Raw genomic sequence first — 12,816 nt, forward strand, 5'->3', positions numbered from 1 at the left:
TGGTCCATAAAATGTAAAAGTTCTCTTCAGAGCTGGGAGCATTGTGAGCTGGAGGAGAGGTCTTGGCAACCCCCCACCAGCCTCCTCCATCGACCCAGTTTGCAGGGACAGACGTGACTCCAGGCAGGGATGAGGAACTGAACTCAGCCGGTGCCCAGGCACCTTGGGCATGCTGGCTGACAGTCAACACCGAGCCCTGGTTCAACACTCACATGGAAAAACGGAAACACGGAAATTAGAGATGACCAAGAGGCACCTACAGAGGAAAAACAAAGGGTGTCCAGGGTGCCAAGCAGAGAGGAGGAGAAATCCTTTTGCTCCAAGAGAGGCAAAGCTGGTAGGACCAAGGCAGGATGAAGTCCTGAGCAGTATGAGCTTCCCAGACACAACCCTGCCAGGACATCGCCTTGCTTCCTCTGTCTTCTTCCCACAGACTTCTCTATTCTGCTTTCTTCTACTACCACCTCCATATGCCTCACATCATTGCTAACACCTGGTCCACATCAATGTCTGAGCACATGACACTGCCTTTGGGGTGCCAGGCTGCCGACGGCAGCACCTGGGCCAAACATGGAAAAAGGTGACTCCCACATGAAATGGACTCAGCTCAAAAAGTTAGCCTGCAGCTCCGGTGTCCTCCCAAGTCCTGCATGCACCCCATCATCCACTCCTGGGGATACAGTGTCACTGGACAAGGCACATGAGAATATGCTGGAGGGAAAATACCAGGGATGACCTCAAGATGGCCCAGTAGGTCTTTGCCAGCCAGGAGCTTCAGGAGGAAAGGGACTGAACCCATCCAGGAAAATGGCTCCCAACAGGCAACAAACATCCCAACAAAATAAAACATTTTCAAGAAAGCTATAGACTCACACAGCAGAGCAAGTGAAACAGGAAGGATGCTGCTCCCAGGCTGGCAGTATTCTTCAAGCAGAGCTCTCTAGGCAAAGAAGCCATAAGCACATCTCTCCCAGCCAAGCCACTGAGAGGGCAGCACTGGCGCCAACACGCAACTGCTTTGCTTCAGCTGCAAAGTAAGAAGAGCTGGGATCCAAAGGAAGACAGCTGACATTTCAAACCCAGCATGAAACACTATGGCTGTCTAATACTAGAAAAATTAAGCTATTTTAAGAGAAAACAAACACTTTGTGGAGCTAATCCTGTTTTTCACACATGCCACGAACAACAAAATTCAGATGGCAAACAGCCCTTCAGTGATTGTCCACTGCAGTCCCAAGCCAACCAGCTTTTCAATTCCCCAAGGCACAGAATCACCACAATTCTGAACTGCTATTAGAGGGCTCTCATATAGACAGAGGCTAGGTACCCATTTACCAAGTACCCATTACAGATCCATTGATTTTGAAACCATTTTGCCTGAATTCACTAAAACCATGGACACAGAATTCACACTAGTGATTCCTGTGCAGAGGGAATTATGGTTCCCTACTCTGTGAGGAGATGACATTGAGACCATTGATTTACATCCAGTTTACTGTGACTGTTTTCAAACAGCTTGAGTTAAGTTACCCAGGGGTAGAAAAAACTACCTTCTCCACTTATTACTCCATCCCAAAGGTTCAGTACTGGAAATAAAGTACATGATGCAATGCCTGTCTCATTCTCCCCTAGACTGCAAATTTATTTGTAAGTTTCTCCAGACTCTTTTCACGCTGCTTCCAACTTCTTTGGTCTTAATTCCCAGGTAGAAGAGTCCTGCTCCCCAGAGTGCACCAAGCACCACAGCTCAGTAAATCTGTAGCCACTACAGCCCTGATATGACAAATGTCTTTCCTATCATGTGCCAGATAAGGATCAGACCTGAAAGTGACAGTCCATTGCATGATGATCCCTATGCAAAGATTTAATGGCCAAAGCTTAACCCAAAGACATTCCCAGACATCTAGGACAATGTAATTTGCAGAAGCCCAAGCAACCAATTATTTCAAATAAAGACAAGGACAGGAGTCAGCGAGGGTAACTGGTACATAGGGATAACAAAGTCAAGTCTGGTATATTCGTTTTAAGTAAGAGTGTACAGAGGGGGAATCTTAAAATCCTTTTTTTTTTTTTTTTTTTTTTGCATAAGTGATATCATTTTCTTTAAAAACAAAAATCTGGACTGCAGGGTCGCAGAAGTGAATGGGGTCAGTGCTTTTCCCTGTAAGTGCTCACAAGGCTCCCTTGCTTAGCTCTGGCAAAGCACTTTAGGATGTAATTACATGAACAACTCCATCAGCAAAGCTGACTCAAAAGGTTCCTGACCCTGGATATTCAGTCCCATCCCTTCACTGTAGTTCACACCACACTCTTTGTTCAGCCAATGTAACCATGTGAAGAGATACAGCATAGGCTTGTTCAGCAAAATGATCCCCACTAAAAAAACACCAACAAGCTAATCTAAAGATCTTAATTGGAAAGGAATTGTTTTATTAGCTTTAAATACAGATTACTACATTATCTTTCAATTACCAGATCCTTCTTGTTGCTCTCAACTCTGAACATACCTCTTGCCCTGCTGTCACACCTTCTCCTGCCTTTCCTTATGACTACCCAAGCGTTCCCACTCACTCCAGTCAGTGGCCATCTGCAATTTCTCTCTCAGGTAGAGGCTACTGACCCCCTCCTGGTCCTGTGATAAGGAACAGCATGTACAGAGGACACTAGCATCAACAATTCTTTTCCATTCATGACCTAATTCTGATCTCAAAAACGTCCAGGACAGAAGCCTGGAAAGAGCAACCCATTGCCACATTTGGAGCTGGTCGGAGAAGACAAGCATCCTCCCAGTCTGTGTAACTTGCAAGAAAGAATTAAAATAGTAAGACAAAATTAAGCAATGGTATAATTTACTGCTCAGAATTTACTAATATCCAACCTAGGAAGAGCACCAAGGGCTATAAACATTTCAAGACACTTCACTATGTTTTATCACTATATTAGAGAGTACTTGACTTTTAACACTTATTTAAGAAAATAAAAAACTTCTGAGCAGTAGTTTCCTGTGAAGACATAAATTAGCATGTTCTGATCAGCCACAGTAAGTGCAGTTAAAGCATCTTCATGTCACTGTTATATAGACCAAAGCTTACATGTACTTTTGGCTATACTCAGTGCATTTACAGAACAATCCAAATCTGGAAGGAGAAGGATTAACTGATGCTTCTGACATTATGATACAGGTCTGAGATTTGGGACATAAGACTTCAGCTCTGCCTCGCCTGCCTGCACAGCCACAGGCATCTCACTTAACCTCACCGTACTTCAACTCTGTATCTATGAACATATGGTAAAAATGCCTCTTTCGTTGCCAGGATTAATTCACATTGTGTTTAAGAGCCCACAAACTGGTTCCATACACAGGGGAAAGCAATTTGACATTTCAGCAGAGATAAACTACACTAAAGAGCTTATATTACAAGGGCTCAACTCTGGCAGATACTAAGTACCCTCTTTTCCACTAAACCTGCCTCCTGCAGTCAGCAGCTCCCTCAGCCCCTTCAGAGGCAGTCACCCTCGCCACCCAATGCCACATCAATGCCATTTGCTTAATGACTAGTGTCAGTTCCAACCCAGGTGCAGAATGAGGTCCAAGCACTAAAGCAGACGACATCAGGTATCTGAATCCATCCCTGGAGCTGTTAAACTTGGACTATAGCTCCTTGCAACAGGCTAAAGGAATCCTCCCACTGAGCATGCAGAGGCCTGAGGACCGTGTGTCTAACGAGGCTGTATCCCCACTCATATTTTAGCTTGGCAGGTCTGGTGCTCCTTTCATCTTTTGCTTCAGGTAGCTCTCTTTAATTAATAACATTTCTGAGTCGACACAGGGAACTTTCCACCCAGAATGAATGGCCCTCTCTCATTAGAACCATGACTTGTCATGATGTATTCAAGAGCAGAAGTGTGATTCATTCCCTTGTCTGGGAATGAGGGGTGTTACTGGGGAGTGGGGGGAGAAGAGTCTCTGTAATGAGTGACTGATATTTGCTGAAGTTGATATGCGACTCTGTCGGCTTGAACTGCCTTGTCAGGACAAGCCTTCAAGAAAGGTGATGTTCCTACTCAAGAGGTTTTCCTCATTAAAGAAATTGCATCTTAACAAGAGGGAAGGGGAGGGATGGCAGGAGAGCTGCTGTCTCCCCAACCCCAGCCTGATTCACACATACCAAGAACTGAAAGCAGGTTGATCCAAGCACAGCCAGCAGAGGCTCAGCGCTTCATTTAGGAGCCCTCTCACACAACAGACTCTCTGCAGCAGCAACCAAATCCCTCCAACAGGTGCACCTTCTGATGGTGCACCACACCCATGACACAGCCTTTGGTAGCATGGCTGAGGACCTTGACTCATGCTAAACTTCCATAAGCCCTTCTCAGACGCTTGGTGTTCTGGGCACCCAGAACTTCATGTTCTGGGCACCCAGCTCCTTGTGACTAGTGCTCCCTGTTGTCTGAGGCAAGACAGACAAACAGCTCTGTGGTCTTTCAAGGAAGCTCCAGTGCTCAAGAGCAATCAAGTCTGTAGTCACACAGTGCCCCATTTCCTGAACATCCCTGAGCCAAGCAGAAGCTTTACTGATCCTTTAGCAGCTGAGTTTACATCTTGAATCCTGCAGACTCAGCAGTGCCAGACACCATCAGCAGAGAGCAGTACCCTGACAATTACTATTTCTCTGGTGCTTTTGTTTGAGCTACACACATTGCAACTCCTGGCTTAGGCAGGGCTATTTCCCTACCTTATCCCTATATCCAACACTGACAAGCCTGAAGATTCCTCCTCCTTGTTACAGCCATTTCCCCACATCCAGCTTGCTCATCCCACTGTGCTCCCTGGCACCTACCAGTGGCACCTACTGGAAGCCCTCACAGTAGACAGGCCAGTTCAGAAGACACCATATCTCAGTTCTAGAACAGCACATGCAGACAGAAGCCAAACTAAATGCCCAGGCCACTGCTGGAGAAGCCAGGAACAAAGCTGCATTGTTTACCAGCTGAGCTAAGGACAACAGAGGACAGGAACTCCAAACCACTCAAGATCTGGGTAAGAGGATTGCAGCTATGCAAGCAGCTGTCATTACTAAGGAAGCTGAGAAAAGAAAGAGCAGAGTTAGGAGTAAACTTGTCACAAGTGGTGGCTCCTTAAGTCAGGAAGCGTTGCACTCACCTCAGTGTCCTCAATTCCTCTGGAAGCCAGCCAAGTTTCTAACATGCAGTGTTCCAACAACACTCCTCCAAAAGTGGACAAACAGCACCACCTCCCTTCCTACTGACTTTTGTGACCAGCGTGTGGTCTCAACGTGGTAGCAAAGGGCATCAGCTACACCAGAGGTCTTGTAGGGAAGCATGGAGTGATTCCCTGGAATACCTCATGGATGTTCCACGTCTCTGAGGCTCTGTCTCCCTGTCTGAGCAGCCTTGTTTCAGCTCTCTGCTTGCTCTCTTTAAAAAGAGATGCTCAGTTCTGCTTTGCTAAACCCTATTTGGCAATGTGTCTAAACACACGCAAACTTAATTAGTTCAGGAGGGAGACTCGGCATTTGTGGTGACGGATAAAAGTAATGGGAAATGAGACAAGTCAGAGCTGGCAGGGAGTCCTCACTCGAGCCTCATCCACTGGCATGGTGCTAATCAGATGTGACGCTACACGCTGCAGCACCCAATCGGCAACGGAGCAGCGTGATGTGCTACTCACCAGGCGGCTGCAGCCAGACCCTTCTATCCATGTGCTTGGAAACACAGAATGCATTTTCTGCTTTGCCCTGAAGACGCTTCAGGATTGAATTCTGAAGTTAATGGTTTAAAAAAAAAATTTAAAAGGAAGAAGGAGAAATGAACCACTCTCAACAACCTCATGGCCAGGAGTGGAGTCTTCTTTTCCAGCTGACTAGTGAGGGACAATCCATGCGAGAGACCACAGCAAACAGTGAATAGTGTATCTCCACTCCAGAACAGCATGTCCCTCTGAGCCAGCTCACCTCACAACCTCTATGGCTCACCACAATTGGGGCTCTCTATTTGCCCGCTGTAGAGCTCTGAAGAAAAAAAAAAACAAAAAGCCACCCAACACATCCAGGTTGCTCTTTCCATATGAACACCAAGTTAGGATGTTGTTACCTGGGAATCTTGTCAGCCCACTGTGAAGGGATGGAAAGATGGGCTTGGAGCAAAGATAACTGTTTGTCATAACCATCAACAAAGTGGTAAATCGGACTCTCACAACAGCAATACAGGAGTAAAGAACAGAGAAAATAGAATACATGAGAAACTGAAGCTTAGCACAGCAACTGTGCTGGTCTCTAACAGAAGCTTAAACATCATATATATTGAAAAATAACTCACTCCTAATTTAAGCAGCTAACACAGGAACTTGCAATATATATGAGCTCTGGACACAGCCTGAGCAAAGACCAAGATTCTGACTCAAAAATTCAAATACCACCCCTCTGTCTCTGTCTGGAGCCAATTTCTCATCACCACTAGTGCTTGTGCTGAGCTTTGGACCCCATATTTCATGTTTCACTAATTACACAAAGAAAAGGCAAGGAGCTGCCACTCTGCAAAGACTACTTGTCAGGGAAGAACGGGTGCTGATTGCTCCTAGACTATGTGCAGTTTATTTAGGCTTCCAGCTTGGGGAAACCAATGTCACAGTGAAAACCAAGTAACACTACTAACGAGTTGTGGCTGTCAGTTTAGGATGGGATGTGTCAAGCCCATGCTTTACTGGTGTGATAACAACAGGAGTCTTTACCCAGCACCACAGGGAAATGAAAAGCTGAAGCAAGATTATACAAATCCGAGGGAATTCAGCTCTGTAGGAAACTGATCTGCAAACACTTTTGAGATTGAACTAATTTAATTTTTGGACATTTAGCTCCATTCTTACAATAACATTTTTAGGTTGTGGCCTAGCTATTTTTCTAACAAAACATGCACATACACTAACACTTGCAGATCCCAGTGCAGGTCCCCACTTGGTACTTGCCAGATATTCATCCAGCTGATGAAGATGACCTTCATGATAAGAACACCACTGGAGTATGACAGACCTGGCTTGTATTCTGATTGTATTCTATTCCAAAGACTACTCTGTGATTCACATTGAATTACTGTGCCAAGATTTCACAAAAAACCTTAAATGCAGGAAGTCAGGTAAGGATCTTCACACATGACCATCTGAGTATACACTCAGAAATATCCATCCCTTTGGAAAGCATGTTGGGTAAAACGCAAAACATCACAAAGCTCCAGTTTAAACTTTTACTGGTGTTCTGAAAGGCTTCACTCACTATAGGGAATATCCTAAGCAGTGATCTTGCACCATGCCCAGCACTCACCTGTCTTCTCAAACAACTCTCCTCTCCCAATTATGCATGGCAAACAACAATTTCCCTAAGAAACAATGACTAGAGACAGTTGGAGGATTGCAAGGACAAAGACATATGCAATACAGGCAAGCATAGAGCAATAAAGCTCAGGAAAATCTCCCTCCCCTCCCATACTCACATCACTTTCAAATCCCAGTCTCCACAGGTCACAAAAATCGACTTGACGCTGGGATCTAAGAGGCCTTCCTTTGCCATCCACTCGTCAACCCTCTGAAAGGAAGGCAAGAAAAGAGGATGAGTTTTGCAGAGACAGGCCGAGCCACAAGAGTTAAACTCAGATAAGCTGCTTGCAATCAAGAGAGAAGAAAATTGTGATCTTATCCAACCTCTCCCTCTCTCTCTTCTCTCTTTGCTTGCCATCTCAACAACAGCACGTTTGGACCTTTGAAGATTTCTGATAGGAGACATCAGGCAACCAGAGGAGAGATGATCTTATCAGACACCGCAGCAGCTCTGCTTGTGGAGGGATGAAAGTTGTGCAGCGTTAACGGGACGATACAACTGTGCTGTTACTTGGCATTTCTCCTCTCCCTCTACCAAAGAGGCTCATAGGAAACACAACTTTTGTCCCCTCCAGTGAGGAGAAAAGACAGGTGTATTGAGATGGCATCCCTCCCCTACTGCATTTCTCACACACACTAATTCATATAGTACCAGGGAATACGGGAAGGGGAAAAAAATGGAAAGGCTGGGCACACACAGACACTGTGTGGCAGTAACAAGCAAAGCCAGGTGTCTCCTTCCTCTCCAGGCTGGATCCCTCTTTCCTTCTTACAGTTCTGAAGTGCTTATTCAGGGTAGTGTGGATTTAAAGTGGGTTCACTATTCCTGATCAACTTCCCACAGGGACAGATGTTCTGGGTCCTGGGCCATGTTAACCTGGAGAATGCAATCCACCTCAGGGATTAAAGAACTAACTTAGACTAGAAGCCCTGCACAGACAGAAGCCCTGCACAGACAGTTATTCCAGCTAAAACTAGCAGACAACGTGCCTAAAATCTTGCAGTGGCAGGCAATCAACTGTTATTATGCAACCTCACTAGTAGCATTTTCAATACTTGAGCAACAGAAATCCCTTGTTTTTTCCCTTGCTTGACACCTTTCACTCCTGAGTAAACTAGCATGCCTCAGAAATTGCCTAACCTGAACCTCTTTTTAACCTAGAAACATGCTGTTGTATGAACAATTTTTCTGTCCAAAAATGAGCTCACATGAACCTGCCCGGAGTTGGGGACAGCAGTGATAAGTTTCTAAACTCCCTGATGTGAGTGCCCATCAAGTGCTGTCTCCATGGAGGATTTTAACACCTTTAATTTGATTTCCTCAGAGAAACAATTGTTGCAAGTATTCTGATTAGGAACAATTAGGTAACACAGCAGTGGAAATCCTGACAGAGACGACGCATCAAACACCAACCTGCAGCCCAAGTAGGGTCTCCTTGAGGAGATTTCCTACACTATCTGACTATCAACAAAAGCTATTGATGGAGAAATACTTCCAAGCTAATTAAGCCTTAAATGCTCTAGGAATTCCACATTAAGCAGAAGGTATTATTAGGGCTGTATCTGCATTCACACATCCTTTAGATTAGATTTCAGAGGCATTTTCTTTCTATACTCCATGTATTATTGAGCATTTAAATAGGTAGAAAAAATAACTGAATAAAGTGCTGAGGGAGGGGAAAAGAAATGAAAGCAGAATCTCCAGGAGCAGTGGTCTTGAGCAATGTCTCGATGCTTTAAAACTGGCTCAAGAAAGAATCGCCTCTTCTCCTATCTACTGGCAGGAGTTTGGATATCTTGTCAGCACCCTTGACATGAACAGCTGGAGATGACAGATCAATGGTTCAATAATCTCAGCAGTGTGTCACCAGTGTGACAGCAAATGTTATTCTAATGAAGCTGTAATCATAGTCAAATTACGCGGTTCGATTCTCAGCAAGGGGAGGGTGCAGGGAAAGAGATGAAGAGGGGACTACAAGACCAGAGGTCAGAGTTTGAGAACTAAAGGTTACTGTGCTTACCTCAAGCACTTGCTGGAGGCTCGGCTGCCCATCCACCATGCCTTGAATAATCCCAGTCAGCTGAAACAGAGACAAACAGAAAGCAGTCACCAGAGCAGCACTCAAAAGATCGTTAGAGAGGTCTAATCTCCTGTCCATCTTTCTGCAACCAAAACATGCTCCTGGGACCCACATGGGTGTTGATGAGGAACCAGCCACAGCAGAGTAACCCTGGTAGCTCCCCAGCCACAGGCAAGGGCACAGCTCCATCCCAAACACAGAAATATAGCAGAGCTCCTACCCACACCACAAAACCGCAAATTCTCAGAATGGCAGGGTCCACTTGGGGAGCAGTGTCATGCACCAGCATGATGCCCTTTTTCAACATGCCCTTCAGCAGTTTTGGTGTTGCCTTGATGTACACAGGCAGTGGTAACTAGCAACGTCTCTGGACATTCCTCTGCTATCGTAGTGACACCAAAATTTCAGTGTTAGATGAACCAAATATAGAAGTATTGGTAAGTGAGACCTGGAGAGGACGCAGTTATCCTCCCCTGAGCTGGGCAGACAGCATGTGCATGTTCCCATAGTCCTTCACAGCATTCCTCGGCAGTTCAAAGCTGTATTTAAAATAACTGAATGAAATCTGAAGAAAGGCACTTTCTACCAGAGCCCTGTCTAGTCTGTTTTCCAGTAGGTTCCTTATAAGAGGTCCTGCCAATAGATATTCCTACTGACTGCTCCTAAACTGCTCAGCTGTTCAAAGCTAAACACAGGCATTAAAAGATGCAGTCTCATGGGTTTCTCCCTTTGTCTGCCCAGGAGAGCTTGAGGCACATGGAAAACAGATAATTTTTCTGTCTGCCATCCAACTGACAAAACTGTCTTTTAACATATTGAATATCGGAGTTCAGTAGCTTGCCATCAATGCACCCAAGTAATTAAAAAAATCATTATTAAAACAAGTGCACACTATGGGATTTCACTTCATATGGCACTTTCCTGAAGCTACACATCTCACACGTTTTCATAAAATAAAGGTCAAGCACAACCTAGAAGCATCCACACCTCTGGAAGCCATAGCTTCCAGTTAAGAGATACTGATGGCCCCACCATCACCCAGGAGTAACTCTTCCACACAGACCAGCTCAGCCTACTCGTACAACATAAGTCCTCTCACAAACCAGAGGGCTCTGTTTTATTAAGTATGTGGCAACTGAAGGAAGCTAAATGGTTTCTATCTCTCAGTTTCTTTGGCTGCTTGGCTTACAGCACTGAACTTGGAGGACAGAAAAATAAATTATATTAAACTCCAATTAAACTGTAATTACATTTAATGAATACCAAATACCTGACTCACTGAATAAACTGTAAGTGGAAAGATTATTTTCTCATAGTGACTCCCATGAAATGGCAATACATACCTTTTAGGGAAAGTATTTTAATTTTAAGAATGCAGAGTTCCTTTAGGTGTGTTTCTCAAGTTCATCAAGCCATTATGAAATGGAATTTTAGGAAAGTGGAGGGACACAGACACTCTTTTATATTTCAGAAACTGTTTTTATATTAATCTCTATTTTAATTGTGTTAACAGCTGCTACCTACAGACTTACATACTCTGAGAAGCAAATAGATTTGAGGAACTAACGCAGGTCTCTTTAGAGCAATTTTTAAAGCTCACTGGCATGGTTTTTGCTTTTCTTGCCATCTTTCTCTCCATGTATTCTTCTGGCAGAGGTGGACAGCTCACCTACTGCAAAGTGCTGGTTCTGCCTTTCAGACAGCAGCTCAACCCAAATCTCTGGAAGTGACTGAAAGGTGCGTTTGGAAAGGAACACAGAATCATAGAATAGTTTGTTTTGGAAGGGACCTTTAAAGTTCATCCAGTCCAACCTCCCTTGCAGTGAGCAGGGACATCTTCAACTAAATCAGATTGCTCACATCCCTGTCCAACCTGACCTCGAATGTTACCTCCCTGGCAACCTGTGCCACTGTTTCATCACCCTCAATGCAAAAATCTTCTTCTGTATACTTAGTTGACTAGTTTAAAGTCATTATTTCTTATCCTGTCACAAAAGGGCCGAGCTGAAAAGTCTATCTTATAGGCCCTCTGAAGTACTAAAAGGTTACAATAAGATCTCTTGGGAGTCTTCTCTTCTCCAAACTGAACAACCCCAAACTCCCAGCCTTTCCTTATCCCTCTGCTCATCTTCCTGGTCCTCCTCTGAACCTGCTTCAAGAGGTCCAAGTCTTTTCTGTGCTGAGGATGATATGTGACCTTTCACTATCTCAGCCAGTACTGATGCAAATGGTTTCTACCATTCCAGGCACCCTCAGGACTGTATCTGTGGAGCACTGCACCCCTGATGCCATGGGAGAACAGGGTATAATGGCCTCACCCAGACATTTCCCATCAGGAGGAGGGAGGGATATGGAGGCAGATATAGACGTGCCACCAAGAATCACTGCTTATTCTTGCCCAAAATTCCTTCTGTCCTTCCCTGCCAGGCCAAGCAAAGTACCAGCCTGTCTGTACACATTGCCAAGCATACGCACACAAGATTCCCACTGCACAAATCACACAAAGGAATGTATCTACTCCAGAGGTACATTTCAATACAGGTCAGAGTGCTCAAACTGGACCAGATTTCTACTCTTTCATCCTTTCTGATACTTTTTGTTATCAGTTATGTCCATCTGCCACATCCAACCTAGTGCATTGGATCTCTGCAGCATTATCTGGTCTTGCAGCTTTGAAAAAGTATAAAAACATAAAACTGCACAATTGCAAAATTTCACTGGTTATCCCAAGAAGCATGAGGTACTTGGGGACATAAGCAAGCTATAATGCCTTTATCTTTTTGTATTTTTATTGTCTATTCCTTCAGGGGAAAAAAAAATCAATAAAAATTAGACATAAAAAGAGAGCAAAATATAGTGAAAAGATCTGTATAAGCACCTTGCTTGTAGAGGGCTCTCCTTAAGCTCCAGGCAAGAACTTTCTTGGGCACCAGAAAAATCATCTGGATCTTCCAATAGGGCATGGTGAGCTTTATACACCTAGTAACAGCTTTTAACAACTTCTTCACCTAAGCATTCAGCTCACCCCTCACAATAACCAAGGTCATGACCTGCTGTTTTACAGAAGCAGACCAAGAGAAAGGGGACAAGAAGTCTCAGAGTGAGGCAGCACTGGAAGACAGCTCCTGGCCATTGATGTGGGGAGTTGGAGAAACATCCTGTAGCCAGGGGAGAGCACAGACACACCAAAAGGTAAGCAAAGCGATGTCTTGAGGGAGGCAACAAGCTCTCCACCCTTCCAAGTACCCTTCCCATGCTGTGCTGTTGTCCTCAAGAAGGAAGAGGGATGGAAGAGGTAACCCAAACCCAAGGAGTAATGTCAAGCAACCCCAGTAACCCTTCCAC

General features: G+C 44.7%; 1 protein-coding gene across 2 annotated transcripts in view; it reads right to left on the reverse strand.

Moving 5' to 3' along the window:
• The window catches only part of ERI3 (ERI1 exoribonuclease family member 3), a 119,851-nt gene that overhangs the window by 89,944 nt on the left and 17,091 nt on the right, over positions 1-12,816 (reverse strand). For both annotated transcript variants that reach the window (XM_039711433.1, XM_039711434.1), the window contains exons 3-4: positions 9,412-9,471; positions 7,507-7,598 (exon numbers count right to left, since the gene is read on the reverse strand). In XM_039711433.1, coding sequence (XP_039567367.1) covers positions 7,507-7,598; positions 9,412-9,471 — 152 coding nt within the window. The remainder of the gene's footprint in view (positions 1-7,506; positions 7,599-9,411; positions 9,472-12,816) is intronic.

Source organism: Passer montanus, unplaced genomic scaffold (assembly GCF_014805655.1).
Source record: "Passer montanus isolate IOZ18808 unplaced genomic scaffold, ASM1480565v1 scaffold25, whole genome shotgun sequence".
Lineage (NCBI taxonomy): Eukaryota > Metazoa > Chordata > Aves > Passeriformes > Passeridae > Passer > Passer montanus.